Source organism: Dermacentor variabilis, chromosome 11 (assembly GCF_050947875.1).
Source record: "Dermacentor variabilis isolate Ectoservices chromosome 11, ASM5094787v1, whole genome shotgun sequence".
Taxonomy (NCBI): Eukaryota; Metazoa; Arthropoda; class Arachnida; order Ixodida; family Ixodidae; genus Dermacentor; species Dermacentor variabilis.
The window spans coordinates 66327790-66345557 of NC_134578.1; the positions used below are offsets into that span (position 1 = coordinate 66327790).

At 45.3% G+C, this 17768-nt stretch overlaps 1 protein-coding gene across 2 annotated transcripts in view; it reads left to right on the forward strand.

Annotated features, from left to right (window-relative positions):
- Nucleotides 1-8157, forward strand: part of LOC142564968 (sodium/iodide cotransporter-like) — a 58695-nt gene extending 50538 nt beyond the window's left edge. For both annotated transcript variants that reach the window (XM_075676194.1, XM_075676193.1), the window contains 2 exons: nt 4037-4131; nt 7947-8157. In XM_075676194.1, coding sequence (XP_075532309.1) covers nt 4037-4131; nt 7947-8102 — 251 coding nt within the window. In that variant the 3' untranslated portion in view covers nt 8103-8157. The remainder of the gene's footprint in view (nt 1-4036; nt 4132-7946) is intronic.
- The last annotated feature ends 9611 nt before the right edge of the window (nt 8158-17768 follow it).

The following is a 17768-nucleotide window of genomic DNA, read 5'->3' on the forward strand; positions in this document are numbered from 1 at the left end:
GGAGGGAGGAGGCTCTGGGATTTCAAGCCGGGACGTCTTACTGAGCAAGATACTCAAGGGCAATAAAGTGCAGTGGTGGTTTCACAGTCCTGGATGCTTGCATCTACGTAAATCACGATGGATCCAAGCGGCAGGTGGGCGTCTTGAGCTATAATTCGGTCACGAAGCGACACCGTCGCATGAGCTGATGTTGGTCGACATATATCTGATGGCTTGGTATCACTCACCTGTACAAAAGTCCATGGAGGAAGAACTAGCGATAGCGGTGGTAGAAGGAAGTGTGAGAAAGCGTAAGCCCTGAGAGCCCACGTTGCGTGCGAAAGGCTGGCCTGCGAGAATCAGGTCGCTGCTGCACCAGCTCATCTATTGTGTTCAGCTGTGCGTTGTCTTGGAGAGCCACAATCGGGGTGATGCGGAGTAGGCAAGTGATGACCCTCATTGCCTCCCGATTAACCGTTTCGAGACGATACCATCGTGCCCTCCAGAAATGCAGATATTGGGCTCGATAAACAAGCCGTGGTCACACTACATCCTTCACCAACTGTCACGCAACATATGAGCGGGCGCCACTCGTTTTAGGAGGAATGCGTGTAAAAAGACATCTGGATCGCCTGCTTTTTAGTGCTGGAGAGCCAAGCGGTCCCAGTTGCCAACTCGTGGACCGTCAAACCCAGAATTTATATAGTTTAACATTGCTGATGGGGGGTCCCGGATAGATGAAGACGAGTGAGTGTTGCAGAGACCTTACACCAGCCCCAGCGGTTGGCGACTAACATGTAAGCAGATTTGCTGACGGAAAGCTTCAGGCCGACCGAAGAAGCGTAAGTCGACGTAATATCTAAAGCTGATTGAAGGGCAGCGGATTGAGTCTGCAGGTCACGATGAGTGCTCCAAACTGTGATGTGATCAGCGTACAACAAGAAATTTATGCCGGGTACATCGTGTAAGCACCATGAAAGTGGGATGAAAGCAATAGTGAATAATGTGGGTGAAAATTTCGATCCCTGGAATACGCGGGAAGAGGGATAAATGAGCCGACGACATCATCACTGAGGTGGCCTGCAGTGTGGTCTTTAAAGAAGGATTTGAAAAAATTTCGTACTCTAGGGGCAAATTCAGCATGTCAATTGAATCCAAGATGGCAGTATGACTGGTGTTTTTGTATGCCTTTTGGACGAGTTATCGTTCGTCTTTCAAGTCCCCGAGGGTGATCTTGGGCTCCCACGTTTCAACTCGGTGGTCTTCGTTTGCTTGTGGTGCTCTATTCGCGTCCGTTTCCGATTGTACATCGCTGTCTTCATGCCGTGGACATTCTAGAAACAAGTGTGCCAGGGTGTCGTGTGCGTTGCAGAGTGGGCAGAGGTAGCCGTCGAGTGTCCGGCAGAGGCAGTGCGTTATTGTTCCGTGTGTGTACGTGTCACTTTGTAGGTGTCTGATGATCATGCTTTTTTCATCGGCCAAGTTTTGGGTGTGGTGGAGGGTACACCCGGCGCTGGAGCCTTTAATAATAACAATATAATAATAATAATAATAATTGTATTTCTGCCTCAAGAAATACAGACAGGAGGGAGCTGCAGAAAAAGCTGTCATAAACAGCTTGACTCGGCCGGTGCCCCGAAATACAAAGCAGCAGCTACAGGCAATCTCATCGGAAACATGATGGCTTCATGGTAAAGAAAAAAAAACGAATATAGCAATATAGCAAGAACATAAGGAGACTAAACAAAATCTTATCTGCACTTACATGTGCAGAAACCAAGTTACTTCGTCACAAGCGTGATTACGCTTAACATAATCGTCAAATAACATTAATCAAATAACAGCAAAAATGACAAAGAATAATGGGCACAATAAATATAGAACAAGGAAGACATCCTATATTAACCATTAACTATACCTAAAGATTACTCAGTGGTACACATTCCTTTGTATATATATTGCATATGGCACGTATATCTCATTGGGTACCGGTAAACAAGTTGATGTTAGCAGATTCGTACGCGTTGAGTAGGGAAGGAAGTGTGTGTTGAAGGCGCTCTTTCCTTGTATTGAAGCGTGCTGTTGGCACCAACCAGTTTTCGGGGTGTCTGAAAGGGTAACTCATTTTATTTTCTATAGGCTTGCTAGATGCGGAATGTTAGTTGTATTATTTCTTGTTTCTATTGTAAAACGAACGCTGAGCCGATACTGATACAAATTAAAGATGTTGATTATACCAGTTTCAAGAAAAAAGCGTTTGGTGGTTGTTCCGTTTTTGCATTAAAGACATTGCGATATTTAGTGTTGAAATATCGCCGAATAGTTGGTGGGTACTGCCTCCACCTCTTCTGCCGCGGGTCGGAGAGCGTGTGAAGCAAGGGGAGCCCGGCTTGGGCTCCCCTTGTTTGGGCCGCTTTGTTCCCCTCTGGCCCCTCACGTCCGGACGCCCACGTTACGTACGTGTATGGCAGTGGAGTGCTTCGTCGTTTTAGGATGTTGCGTGCATTGGCCGAGATGCAGCCCCTCGAGAACTTTCTACAGGCGGCCTGAGAGTTGCGCACCCTGACCATTGTCCATGCTAACTCGCAGGCCCGGGAGTCTACGATGCTGAGAGCGTACGCGTTGGGGTAGCGGGCGTCTGGGTCCTGCCTTAATGTTCGTTTGATGGCGTTTGCGCGAGCCTGTCGTCTACTCTTGTGGTATATGACATGCATGCTGCGCGGGAAGCGTGCTATGCAGGACTCTACAAAGTCCGGTGGAATTCGCTCTTTCTTGACCGTGTCTGCGACGTACGCCTCGCTGTAGTCCTAATGTCGGAGTGCGGATCTCCCGATGGGCGTGAGCTCGAGTTGTACCAATTGGCTATTCCTGTGCCTTCGGCGAGCTTTAGTACCATGTTGTGGACGCCCATTTTAAGAATACGTGTAGTGAAGGTCATGGGGGAGGGGTTGGAAGTCCTACGATAATTTTGATTGCCTTCCGCATCATGATGTTGAGCTTTTCTATTTCTGCGTTCTTTAAAGCCAGGTACGGCGTGCCGTATGTGATGTAGCTGGTGAGCAGCGCTTGTATTATTTATAGCGTGTCTTGCTACTTGAGGCGCTTATTCGGCTTGACATCCTCTTGACGAGATGGGCGAGTTGTGAAAGGGTGCCGAAAAAGAATCTGTATTAACCACTGAAGAATATTGTAAGCGTAGACGATTATTCGAGCTCTTAAAAATAAGCCACTCGCGTTATTAAAAAAATGGCTTGAACCTGTACATGTGTAGGATAATTAGATACGGCTTGTCGTTTGGTTGTGCACTTTCGTAGAGAACAAAGCCGTTAACCATGACATATGCAGCGGTTTTATAGGTGGCCATTGATACTGACCGCTTCGTGAGATGGATGTTATCGCCATCACATATTCGGTGCCGTGGAAGGCAACTACAATCCTCCACTATCGACGTCACCATCAATGATAGAAAGGGCAACGGGTGAAGAGGAAGGCTGTTTGTTCCGACTGCTTCTCGAGTACAACTAAACCTTCAGACTCTGCCGATGCTCACATGTGTCATTAGTTCGCGTCTCTAAGAGCTCTAATATTTGTGCACTCTGCAGTGAACGCGCACCGAAACTCTGTTGCGCGAGTTCGCATGATGAAAATCCAACCACCACCGACCAAGCATAAACCACTACAAAAGTAAACGGGCTAAAGAGCCAGAAAAAGCGGGCTGATGGCTTTGAAAGAAAAAACGATAAAATGATACCGTTTTGTCCAGCCCGGCTATAGCTTTATGGGTGCTACTCCTTGGATGGCACATGATTGCGTGCCAGCAATAAGGCAATGGAAAAACATGCCGGCTGCCTATGCGCGGTGCTCTTATCTTTGATTATCAGAACGTATTTCAATCGCTCCTGACTCTTTTGAGCGCTGTAGAGGTGCTTGAGTGGCCACCTTGCCGTCGCCGTAATGGAACTGCGGATAATTGCTGCTGCCTTCTCATGGCTTTTCCAGGAATAGGTACTCCGTATTCGAGAGCAAATTGTACTTACAGCAATTTTCTATGTTTCAGGTGGTCGCCAAAATGCTAACAGAAATATGCGTTTGACTAGTCCAGTCTTTCTGAACTTCTGGAAACGGTTTGAATTTATGCGTCGAACGTTCTTGGTAAGTGGTAGCTGAAGTGCTTGCTATGTGAGGTGATGGTTTTTCGGTTTCCTGATTATTTTTTTAAATTCTCTGTGACAGATAGCATAATTCTTTTGCTTGAGCGGGACAATTTGAAGAGGTGGACATTACTTGCACAAGAAATTGAATCGCGCATCGAACTGATTAACAAAACTACTTTACTTCCTGTTCAATCAATTTATAGGTAATATAGAAATTTACAAATTGTTGCCGATAAGTTTGCAAGGTTGTGGGGTCTCTCACACCCGTGCTCTTGGGACAAAGGAACGACAACACAGTAGTGCAAACAGTCACAAGGGCATTTATTGCACCTTTCATAGATTAATGCCTGCTAGCCGAGTTGCCATCCACAAAACATGCCGATGGGCGCGCGACAAATCTAGGAAGTCCGACTCACCGCGACCGGATAACGAGCGAATATGTTCGCCCCATGCTGTATCCCAACGCCTGGTCATTCACGTGTACGGTCACGCGAATGGTGGCGCGTTCCAAGGCGGCCACGCGAGACGGTCTCGCGGAAGCATGGATCGGCGCACGCGCGGCACGGCACGTCCGTGCCGCTTGTTGTCCCGAATCCAAGAGAGAGCGCCTTCCGCTCCCGCACCCAAGTAACCCCGCCGGTAGCAGCTAAAGCCCCTCAATCTCCCAAAGTAGCGCCATTCGCTTCCCTCCTCCTTCGCTCGGCGCGGCCTCGACGGTGGCGCCGCCGGTGGTGGGCCTGCCGTAGCAGACGACGGCTAACACGCTACGGGAGGAAATCCGCAAAAAAGTTCGTTCGAGCCCTGCGGAACAGTTTTTTCAATCGAGATCTTTCTTCGTCAGTCGCTAACTGGCCTTTAGAATTTCCTGTTGGAATGGCGGAATAAATTGTGAAAAGGACCATTATTCAAGGCGTATTTAAGGCGTAAAGCGCGCGACGTTGAGAGTTCGTGTTTCTGAAACACGACGCAAGCACGCGGTGTACTCAAACACGCACGTAATTACCAAAGTTTCAGGTGCTGACAGCGTGAAAGTGTGTGTGCGTGGTTTCGTAGGTTCATTTACGTACCTGCAGGATACTTTTGTTCGGCCGGCGCGTGAGAGATTCCGGCTGTGTGCGGTCAGCAATGCCGGGCATCAGGGCCGTTTTTCTCATTGCGGGGTGCTTTGGTAACCGTTACGATATGTTTTTTTTTTCAAGTACTGCTCCACAAGGGCACATGTAATGGCTAACGGTGGCCTCTAAAGAGCACGTGAAGTTAAATAATGCAGGCGTCGCAGGGAGGGTTCGCATACAAAATTGGCTGTCCGCGATCTTATACCCCCTTGGCATGCACAGGCTTCGACGAGCCCCATCCAGCCCAGGTTCTAGCTCTGGTGTTCCCGTTGCCGCTTTGGTGCCCTGGAGGCGCCGTCAATAATACGGAATAATGACAAGTTGTTACAACTAGTAAATAAAATTTATTGAAGAAATACAATCGCGCCGAGGCGCCAACTTCTAAAGCAGCGCTAGCACGCGAGTATTATGAAACGCCAACGAGGAATTTACCGGCCCACGTACGACTCTACGATCAAAGTGCACGTTAAACATCCCCAGGCGAGCTAGATAAAGTTATCCGGAGCCATCCACTACGACCTCCATTCTAGCCTTAGTCGCTTTGGAACGTTAAAAACGTTAATCACCACAAACCAAATCAATACATGCGGGCGTACATTCGAGGCTAAAAGACTGCATCGTAAGTCATAGTGAGCATTGCAAAAGCGTCGAGAATGTGCTAACTTCTGGTGGAGCTCAAAACACACCCTGAATAAAGTCGGTTTTATGTCACAGGCCAGCTGCAGATGCGTACATTTTACCGCAAACGAAACTACATGAAACAAAGAGAGCACATTCGAAAAAAAAAGTCAAACAACGCGCTAAAATCCACGCAGACCATGAACACACACTTTTTCGAAGCGGAAGGCGTGAACTAGGCTCAAAGTAAGAGGTTGTGAGTAGCCGTGGCCCTTACTTCACTCAGCCGTGCGTTCTGACTTCCTTGAAGTCAGCCCGCCCGATCCTGCGAATCCACACTTCTTTTTGCGTTGCCCCCGCCGGACGGCAAAGCAAAAAGCTTTCTGCCCTCGCTGTGTCTGTTGCGGCAACCGAAGGCGCAGCAGCATGGCATCGCAATTAAGTTCTCTGCCCTACACATTCTATTACGCTAACGCACTCCGTCAGTCCGCCTGCCGTACTTTCGACGCGCAGGCCCAACAATGGAGGTCGACGCGCGCTGGAAAGAAAAAATATACAAAAGCGCGGCGACTGCTCCGCGCTGGAAAGAAAAAATATATAAAAGCGCGGCGCTTGCTTCCACGTGACACAGATTGGCCAATGGGGGAGCGGAGGAGGCTGGGGCGGCAGGAGGCGTGGAGGAGGACGCGCCAGGGTGAGCGGGGTGGCGGAAAGATCTAAGAATGGCGCTACTTTTGAAAAATTGAGGGGCTTTAGTAGCAGCGCAACACTCGCGCCATCTCTCGCGCTGCGCTTCCACCACATCGACCGCCGCGGGCGTCACGCAGGCCACGCGGCGAAGCGGGATTGCAGGAGATGGGGGAAAACAAGATATCTGGGGACGCGCGTGAGTCCCCACAAGGTGTAACCACTTGAAATGGATTTCCATAATGACGACAGCATTGGGATATAATTTACCAAAGTGCGGCACAAAATACATGGTCGTTCCAGTTACTTTTGTGCTTCATTAGATAAAAGAGCGCTTTGTTAAAGAAGTAAACGGAACAATAGTGCATGTTATGGCGTGTTTGACGACCCATGTCTCCAAACGGGCGTCATTGAGGAAATTATTTAAAGTGCGTTCGGCTTACAATTTCACCGCCTATTAATTTGTAAATTGCAAGCTGTACCACGGAATAATCAAGAACTTAATCGAACAAAGTCAGTGGCAAATGAATGATAAGCACGTGACACATCCGTAAAGTTGGTCACAGATGTTGGGAAAGGAGGAACAAATTTAAGGAAAATAAAGAAAGCGTTGACCATTATGCGCTGTTCCAATAAGCGACAAGTGGGGTTAAAAGCTTTGATGCGACATTATATGTACAGTTTTTCTCGCAGAATTGCCGATTGTGTGGCTCACTACCACGCCATATAAGGTAGACTGTTGACGACGCCGATATAAACCGCGCCTGTCCTGCTTTCGTAGTCACGTGATACCGCTCTCTGCTTATAACGCGTGCCTGCTCTTTGCCCCTGTCTGATCTGCGATAACTTCTTCACACTCAACCACCCTCTATACGCGTCTCTCATGAATGAGTGGCTTGCGCTTGCGGTTAGAATGCAGCAGGCGAACGATAAGGAAATTGTGCTGTGGCCGAAAAAGCTATTGCTTGAAAATAAAGCCCCTAACTTTAGGGCACTCATACAAGCATGCAACGTGAGCTATTGAAATATCAGGATCACGTCAAACACAAGACGTATGAACGGGAAATTCCCCGTGACGAATTAGATTACGGTGCCTAAAAACGCATGCGTTACCGCCCAGAATGCATGTCCAGGCCGTAATGAGAAGGCTGCCCGATTTGAACTATTTGGTTTCCTACGAATACTTTCGGCTGCGATTCTTAATGCATTTCTCTCAGCAAGGCCCATTTTCGGCGGGCATATCTTCTCTTCTTGCGCTCACACCCTCAAAACCTTAGGCTGGGGAAACAAATTGCGGTTGGGTCGCGACGGTCGCCTTGTACAATACTGTCAGCGCAATTTGTGCTATCGCTAAAGAAGTGTTTATTGCCTTTCGATGTTTCTATTTTGACAGCTGCACGAAGAAGAAATCACATATGACGCTGTAAAATTGCAGCAGAGGGATGACCTTGAAGACGACGAGTTCTCAAGCCTCGACAAAAAGCTCTCGCCGGCAATCAAAGGACAGGACATTTATGGATTATACTCAAGTGTGGTGTGCGTCAGCTAGCCATACAATACCTTTGTTGAATATTCGCATTTATTAAACACGGTATTTCTTATAACCCAAAGGCATGCCGAAAAAAATATTCACATTGGCTAAATTTGTTATAAATGATTGGTGCATACCACTAAACAAAACGCGGCAAACTACAAAACTGGTGATTGTATATTTTTTGTTAGCAGCCTTTACAACGCACCTAAGCAGATGAGACGTGCACTTGGAGGTGTAGCTATGACGTAAGCGACAGTACGCCGCGTCGGGAATTTTTCAGTGCACCGAGAACAGACGCGGGCGCATGGAGGCCTTATTTCTCGCTTTTGCCCGAGCGCCCTGTGCATGCGTGAGATGTTGAGAGACACATCTGGTGACTTTGGCTTCATGAACTCCTCTGGGGCCTTTTGTAGATGCCGCTTTAGTATCCGCACACCAGTGAATAATGACACCTTGTTCCTGCGAATTCGCTTGATTTCAAATATTCGTTTACAGGTTATACAGACGTTATTGTTCATAGCTGAATGGTGCCTACTCCTCACGTTGCGGATGGCTATTGCTACGGCAAAACGCGGAATGCACCCTGCGAAGTGGCCAAAGTTATGCTACGTGCAGCACAGTAGAGGGTGCCAACCACTGACGACGAGAAACGGCCGCTTCGACTTTGTATCAGTTCTTATGATTACGTTCGGACAGAATCTGATGCGGCGCGCGAGTAAAAACGCACCCTCCTCCATAGTTCCTGGGTAAACGCACATAAGACGCCAGATTTGACGGCGGCCAGTCCCGAGATCTCGCAAAAGTGTCCGGCAAAAGTTCCGAGACGCCTCTGTCGCAACTTACACGTGCGCACGACGGTAAAAGACGTGAAAGAAGCTCTCTGGAGGGCACCGGGCGATCGGCCTTGACCACATAGCCACGCCCAGAGAACCACACACACCAATCAGAGCACGCTGTAGTCTGAACGCCTAACACAGAGAGAAAGAGTGCCCTAATGCTGTCCTGCTCGCCTTCGCTACATGCGCAAAGCTTGCGAGAGAGACAGCATGCAGATACTCTAGGGATAGAAGCCTTGTCGCGGCACTATGTTTGAGTGCGGTACCCATACTACGCAATAGTGTGGCCGCCGGGTTTCGGGAGTTGACTCCGCGGGGCCACATGTCACAGCACGCTTATCTTCCGGCGAGTGGTAATGGTGGCGTTTCTTTCGCTTTCAACATCGAAAGCCTCTATATTTGCGTTGTTTCTGTGACGTTCCCGATGCTACATCAAAAGTCAAATTTTGCACGGAGCTTCCTTCTGTAGCTTATCGTAATCTAAGCTCGGACGTGGTTCAATTGTTTTTCTTTTTTGCACTTGCCATTTAAGCGTTATGCTTGTGTGCATAGTGCAGGCACGAAAACGTCTGGACGAATACTTTGAATACACTGATGCCTTCTCTGTTTGCAACTTTGAACAGATGACTTTTATCCAAAGGTTTATTTTGTCATTTTGGGAACATTCATGTCGGTACGTGTTGCTTGGAATTACTTTCGCCGACATGGAAACAAACTGCACTGGCACTCCATCATTCCGTCGCAGTGCCTTATGTCTTTTCTGTTAGCCTAAAACCTTCGGGCGTACGTGTACAGAAGCTTCTTTCACGGTGTAACAAAATATATTTGTTTGATGTTCTCGTGCTTTTCTGACTACTTACGACCAAGCCAACAAATTCCTTTCACGATTAAAAAAATGACGTCATTGAAAGCAAAAGCGAAAACACGCAGCTTCTTCCAAAGCTAAAGAAGAAAGTGCGCGTAAAAAAGCAAACGGCCAAATATGTTACGCACTCTTTCCTTTTTGCATGTGCCCTAGCACGCGAACATTTGCATGAATGGTATGGTGATAGCAATAGGACAGGGTTTCAATTTGTCGTTAGCATATTACGTTTAATGGGAGGCATCAGCTTTCCGGAGAGGTGTGCGGCAGCCACAACGCTAGTAGTGACATCTTGTGGAGGAAATTATAACCAGAGAGCCCACAAAGTTAAGACTGCAGTGTTCTATCATATTCTACTGAACATCATATGTAAATACTGGTAATGCTATAATCGCTATCATACCATCCAGTTACGACTTTCGAATAGAACACTGACTGACGCAACAGAAAAATATTTCAGGCTCATGGCAGTTAGCAAAAGCCACAAGATGTGGCTACCAGCTGTACCACTGCCATCCGCAACTGCGGTAATCCAGTACTCCGTAAGCGAAAACAATCCTTACAGAAAAGCTGGAGTTCCGCATTGTGTTGTTCAATACGTGTGCATTATCTAGAAAACAAACACAGTTGGAGGTGAACGAGAACTGCTGCTTTCGCCAGTGGCAGTTTAGGCCTGCCTTAGGTTTGGTAGCTGAATGCTTGCCATTAAGCCCCCCCAATATATATATATATATATATATATATATATATATATATATATATATATATATATATATATATATATATATATATATATAAATATATATACGAAGGGATAGCAGCCGGCGTTGTAGGGATCTGCATAACATCATCTTCGCCGCCAGAGGACTGGCTACTCCGGCCTACGTAATAGAGACATAGACGCCATCACCATGAGTTTGCATTGCATAACACGCAAAAGTCGCACAAATTAACGAGCCGGAAAGTTGCTAGAGGGTCGTTTATTGAACGGGGATATTTTTGAAGCCCGCAGTGGGCACTTAGCCTCTATGACGTTGCGCTTATAAGCCCGCGGCCGCTGGATGAAATCACAGCCGCCGCAGCCTCATTTTGATGGCGGCGAAGTGTTAAAGCCCCTGTGTATTGCGCGTTGGGTGTAAGTTAAAGAAGCCCGCGCAATCAAATGTCATTCGTAGTCCTTCACTATGGCACGCCTCATTATTAGATCATGGTTTTGGCACGTAAAAACCTTGAATATCAAATTGGATGTATATTGTTTGCAATGTCCAAGCAACTCTGGTCTTCGTCCGCCTGCTGAAATCGTAGACATCTGTTTAATAGGTTACTGCTACGCGGTGTGGTTTGGAACATCCTCAAAATGGAGCGCTACAAAAGACACGGTAAGTGTGCACGTTTGACATATTTTCTAGGTTTAAAAACGCTAGCTAATATGTTGGTGGTCCCGTTGGTGCTCACTTCGTCAAAACTGCCTAATTTGTCTCACAATCGCATGCACGACCGGCATGTATATGTTATAGATGCACAAGGTCACTTTTCCATTAAAAAAATGTATCGCACATGCGTGTATAGCGTGTGGAGCACAATAGCCACCGTAACAGATGTTTCTGTTCGGTGCAGATGCTTGTCATTCTGAACACGTTTCACCTGATACAGCGTCCGGCTTACCGCTGCTTCTGCTTTTCACGTATAAGGTCCACATTTACGTAGTACCTCAATTCTTAGTAGCGGCAAGTGTCGAAACTTTAGGTTTTCAGTTAGTCTTGTCGTAATTTCAATCCCCGGGAACGTTGGCGGGCAAAATTTAGCATTTTTTTTCTGGCGCATCATCGTCTTTGTCATATGGTCTGGTTTTACATTCGAGATGATTACTGGAGTTTCACGTGCCGAAACTACGATTTTTTTGCCAGTTGTTCTGTAGCAGGGGTCTCCGGAAACATTTTGACTCCATTGTGTTGTTTACCGTGCAACCAATGCACCGTACGCTGGCGTTTGTGCATGCTTACCTCATGGAAGTGTGGCAAGCATGACTGGGATCGAACCGACAACCTCATGATGTGCAGCACAACGTCATCAATACTGAGATACCGCGGTGAGGTTGGTGAGTGTGCTGTTGACGATGCGGAAGTAGCTGATAAGGGCGTAATGAAAAATAGCGATGTACACGCAAAGCATTTTCCAGCTCCTAAATGCTGTCGCACAAAAACAGCGTGATTTGAACTGTAAGAAAGATGTTATAATTTGTTTTTTTTTCCGAGTACAATGAAGTATAACAACCAACGGAGGAAGCATTATACCATAAAAAGCTGTTCACCAACGTATTCCTTGCTTACGTATAGGTGCAGAGCAAAGGAATCACAAACGAACCATTCTTTGGAAGAGTTCATACAAAGGTGATCACGGCTGAAAAAAAAAAAGAGAACGACACTCGCGGTAGCGTTGTCGTGGTTTAAGACGCTTTAACCCTTCAATGGACGATAATAAAGGCCTCAGTGTCCTGAAGTATAAATAGCATTTCTTTCTTTCTTTTTGAAAATTCAAGGAAAAGAATAATTTCGAAAAAAATGAAGTTGTTAATTGAAATCTATCCCTATAAAAATACAAGAGCCACTGTGACCAACGTGTCTCAGTATATAACATATTATAAACGTGTAACTCTCCGTCTGTGATAGATAGGGTAGGGCACCTCTACGCTGAAAGAGAAATGAGACTGTGCAAACAAACGGCGATAAATCGGCGCAACAGCACGTCGGTAGAACGCGAGGGATAAATAGTTACCTATGTAGGCTTTTACGGCACAAAAACAGTGTAAGTATTAGTCTGCATAAGCATACTTCGTTATTTCGAAACTGAGATGCGTGGCGTTCTATAGATTGAAGATAACACACTTTAGTGTTTCACGTGAGGCGAAGCTAAAGTTGTAAAAAGTTAGCGTAGGCTCTCTTTAAACTACAATATTTTGTATCCCCCAAATCTTCCTTGTACTGTTGCAGAAACGTAATAAAATGGAGTGATTTGTTCATCGGATCTAAGGTTCCAGGCTATCACGTGGGCTCGGAGAAAGACCTTAGTGAATCGTATTGGAGGTTGTTAGTGCTCCTTAAGTACACGGCTGCAAAATGATTAGGTTTATCACACAGCTACAATGTGAGCAGAGTTGTAGAAAAAGTTTTTATATTGGAGAAGCCATAATGTCAGGTGTTATAAAACCGTCCCCGTTCTGGCATTACATTCTATAATGTTAACAGTTCCAAAGATTACGCCAAGACACACCAGAAATAAACATTTACAAGTAGCCATTGCAGCTTGCTAACTCCTCGCGATGATCATCCACAGGGATCCTCTTGTAATATCCACGGTGTACGAAAAGGCCTACGAGTATAAGCAGGACTATTCAAAATTTTATTTATGGAACGACGTCTAGAACAATGTGTCCCGAACCCATTTTATTCCGGAGAGCCCGATAGCCGCTTCGTCTGTAAAAATGTTGTGGGTCCTCGTACAGTTCTGAAACATGAATTGTTTTCAGTGCAAGTGGAAATAAAATTTACTATTGAGAAGACAATTAGTAACAGATCGCGTCGAATGACTCTACATAATTGCTGTAGCGGCTCTATTCTGCAAAGGAGATATAGCGAACTATACAGGAACCGAGTCAACCATATGTGAAAGTCACCACGGTAGAATCTGTGGTCACATTTACTGGGGGAGCAATGGAAGAGGTGGGGGCCCCGAATACCGCTTATCTTTGACCGTTGAGTAGCTTGAGCTTTTGTTGGAGCATCTAATCTCCCCTTACCTGCTGGCACGCTCTTCACAGATGTGGTAGTACCGCCGCTGCATGAGGCGATATACGGGAACAAAACTCACTAAATGTTGAGCTTATTCTTGTGCTTTCGTTTTGCGATGCGCGCACCATGGCGCGTTCTAGAGGAAGTCCTTAAAAACAATGGTCGAAACCCTTACGTGCCTTAGTTTCATCCTTGATGCTCAAGGTACGAAATTTTTTTGTGTGTGTGGCACTACAACAATAATAACTTTCAAACAGTGTTATTGAACCTTGAATTCTGAATCGAGTATGTCCGATTCAAAAAGTGAAATCTGCAGGCTTCTAGAGAGTCCATGAATAATGCAGCCTTTTCATTTATGAGGAAGTGAATGCGTGTGTTGCCTAAGCTAAACGTGATGAACATTTATTTCACTTTGAATGAAGCCCCTTGGAACGACCAGTATGTTTTTGATATTACGGAGGCACAGGATGATCACTTGTTGCAAGAAAGTGAAATTTCAGAATGACCGGTGAACTATCTGGTACGAAACATATGTCTTCACAAGGTTAGAAATTATGCGTCTGACTCAATTGGGCTGATATATTGAAGCGGGCGAGAAGAAAAAGAAATGCCAGAATTGTAAACCACTTCACTGAAATCAGACGAAGCGCACAAATCGAGCAAATACAAAGACAAAGGAAGGCGTATAAAATAGCACAAGTATCCGAAACGTTGAAAAGCTGACTATTCCGAGAAAATGTTATTATGCCATAAAAAGTGCGTGGCAAGATTTCTGCATTACTAATTACTCATCTCCAAAGTATGCTAGTTAGTGTTTCTGGGAATAAACATTCCTCATCAAGTTTTGCTTTTCGCTTACCACACCATCGTAATAGAGGCCCCTCGGATCTTCCAGATTCTTCGCATCTATCCATTCCTAAAGAAGTACATAAAACGGGACATATTATTCGAGGCTTTAACGCAATTATAGAGTCTTCATTGTGTCTTAAAAGAATACGCGCTAACAGTTGCATGCATATGGATTTTATGACGCTCCGTACGGCAAGCAGCAGCAGAAAAAAAAGACTATTATTTGCGAACAGACTGAATTTCATAGCAACACGGGTAAGAGTATTGCGAATACTCACAGGGTTTAGGACAGCCGTGAATAATGATGACATTTTGACAACACAATCTAACACCGCCTCACGGTAGACATCGAAACCCTGCGGACGATAGAATGACAGACAAGCTTAGCTATGATCTTCGGGGTGCAGCTGTGCTCGCGTAACACTCATGCGTGAGCGAAGTACATTAAAATGTAAGGACATTAGTGGAGCTCCCTTGAAAAATGAGCATGTACTGTAAGCTTGCTTACCGGTTAGAAAGAAAGAAAAACACACAAAACACTGCAACAACGATAGCTTCTCTCACTCGACCCTTAAGTTTCACATAAAAAATAAACTGAGAGCCACCAAGTTTAATGCAACAGCATATTATCTTGACCCACTTTTATTTCTAAGCTGGCTGAAAGCAATATAAACCAGTGGTAGCCCATTTAAAACAAGGAGGGTTAATAAAATTAAGCATTTTGTTTAAATATTGTCTGATCATTCATTCTCAATAATTTTGCCTCGTGCGGAACTCTGTAGACCAAATTTTGCAGAAGCCACTTCATGATGATCGTCGAAGAATGTGCGAGAGCATTCACACACACCTACGGATATATATATATATATATATATATATATATATATATATATATATATATATATATATATATAATGTCATATCATAACAAGTCAACCAACACTGACAACAAGGACAACATAGGGGAAGTTACTTGCGCTTAATAAATGCAATGAAGAAACGACAAATAATGGAAATGAAAGTGGATGAAAGTGGACCGCTCAGTAATGCTTTTAGGCCGAGACAGTGACATTGTTCGTGTCAGGAAATGACATGAAGAATGGAAAAGACTATATCAATCACAGGAAAAAGAAAAGACCTATATCCATCACATCTCGTGTAGGCGAGCTAATGGTACGTGCAATCTTAACAAGAATTACTAAAGATCTACGCCCCACCACAATGCTGGGATTTAGCAAAAAGCTCTCTAATCATTGCGTAACATAATTCATCCAGATATACACATGACAGACGAATGTAAGTTAGGTGGCTCAAGAGCAACTCTTGAGCATATGCTCTGAGAATGCAATGGGCTGGCGAATAGCAACGGGGAGGCAGCCTCTATATAGAGAAAGCTTCCGCGCGCGTTGGCTTGCTTTGCTGCTCCGCTGAGCCCCAGAAGATCAACTTTGGGCAGTCCTACGGGCCGACGAAGCCGTCAGAGACCAAGGGCTCATGGCAGACGCCTAGGCAGGGTGATGCCCACGATATTCACTTACCGGACAAAAATAAAGTTTTTCCCACCACCACCAACAATAACAAAAGCTGTTCGTATGTGCGATTCCCACGCATTTATGCTATCCACTGATTCTGTTCCTTTCAGCATCTTGAACGCAAGTTCACGCTCAGCGCTAGGCTGAGCTTGCCCTTCTGGAACATGCTGTATAGAACGGATCTCGATGTTCAGGTAGTCGTAGAACAACTTGAAACAAAATTAAAGGTAGGTAAGAGTCAACTCAGTAAAGGTACAGCCCGCATGGAATGTTTCTTTGGCAAGCAGGGTAACCTATATTATTAGTTGCCGATAGTTTTATAGGTCTGCAGGTGGCACTTGAATCCTCGCAATGTTTTGCACGAAAGAGTGCCGAAGCCTTTCTCTCGAGGATCCCATCACATTCCTCTAGCGTATCATTGAGTCTGGTGGTCATATTTGCTGTTATCAATAATTAATTTTGGGAAATGAAATTCACTTACCTTAGACTTCTTCAAGGGCGCGGACTTGTGCCAGCAGAAGCGAAATACGACGCACATTTTAGATGCTGCCTGTATAAAATAAATGCGTTAAAGTACCATGGTAATTATGCCACATCACATTGAAATGAATGCGATGTTTCCTTGCATAACGTTTTTTTTGTAGACGTGACCCTTGTTTTGTTGCTCTCTTGAGCAAAGTACATCAGAGAGAAGTTGATTATTTCACTTTCTTTCAAGGCTATTCCATAGAGGCGCTTTATTTGCTGCACTGTTGGTACGTGAACCATGAGTGGTTCATTGTTGCACTCTTGGTGACCCTTACTAGAACGAAATCTAGGGTTGTTTTACCGTACTTTCTTAACTTTCCTGCATTGTATAATTGTTTTTACCCATATCCCGCCAAAGCATTCGCATAGAGGCTAGCAGTATGCATGTTATCATAACAAATTTGACTTTGGTGCAACTCAGTAAAAAAATTGAGTAATATACAGCTATGTTATGTGTGCATAGCAATGCATCGTTGTGTGTGGCATATGTGGAATCCTGGCAAATACACAAACAATTTTGATAGCACATCTTTTAACTTCTACGTAAACAGTTAAGCACTTGAGATGATGTAGCAAACTCAAGAAAATGTCCGCGTGTTGCTGATGGCTCCATGTCGCCGCCTAATATTTGCCGAACTATATCTCTGAGTAAATATTCATGTCCACCTTCGAAAAAAGGAACTTTGCCATATATGTGAAGCACGCCATTGACTAACATTTCAGCCCAGCGCCCGCAGGTGAGTAAACGCTCTGAAAAGATTTTATTGCAGTAGCCAAGGTGCGTAAGAGTAATTCTTATCTCAGGATGAATAGTAGCCTCGATCTGGGCTTTTCCAGAGTTGCGTATGCACCGAACTCCTGCTGGATGAAAACATTTTGGGAGCTGTGCAGTCGGGCTCTTTCGGCTGCTTTATTCCAGACTATCTTTAAAAGTGGATACTTTTTTCGGTCTTCTGAATTGTTAATAGTCCTAGCTAATATATCGCTTGTGGGCTCAGCTATAGTGCACTCCCTATCTGTTGCCTGTAAGCTACGTCCAAGTTGGTGGTATTCAAAGAAAACTTTGTAGTCTATCTGTCCTTGGGTCACGGCGAAACCAACTGCTGGAGTTTACATCTTCGCTGCGCAAATAAAAGTTAAGTTCTACTATGTTAGGTGTGAAAATCCCGATATGAGCAAGAGGCGCGCCGTTGGGTGGACACCGGAATAATGTTGACAGCCTGGGGTCCTTTAACGTGCACATAAATCTAGGTACACAATCGTTTTCATAACTCGCCCCCATTAAA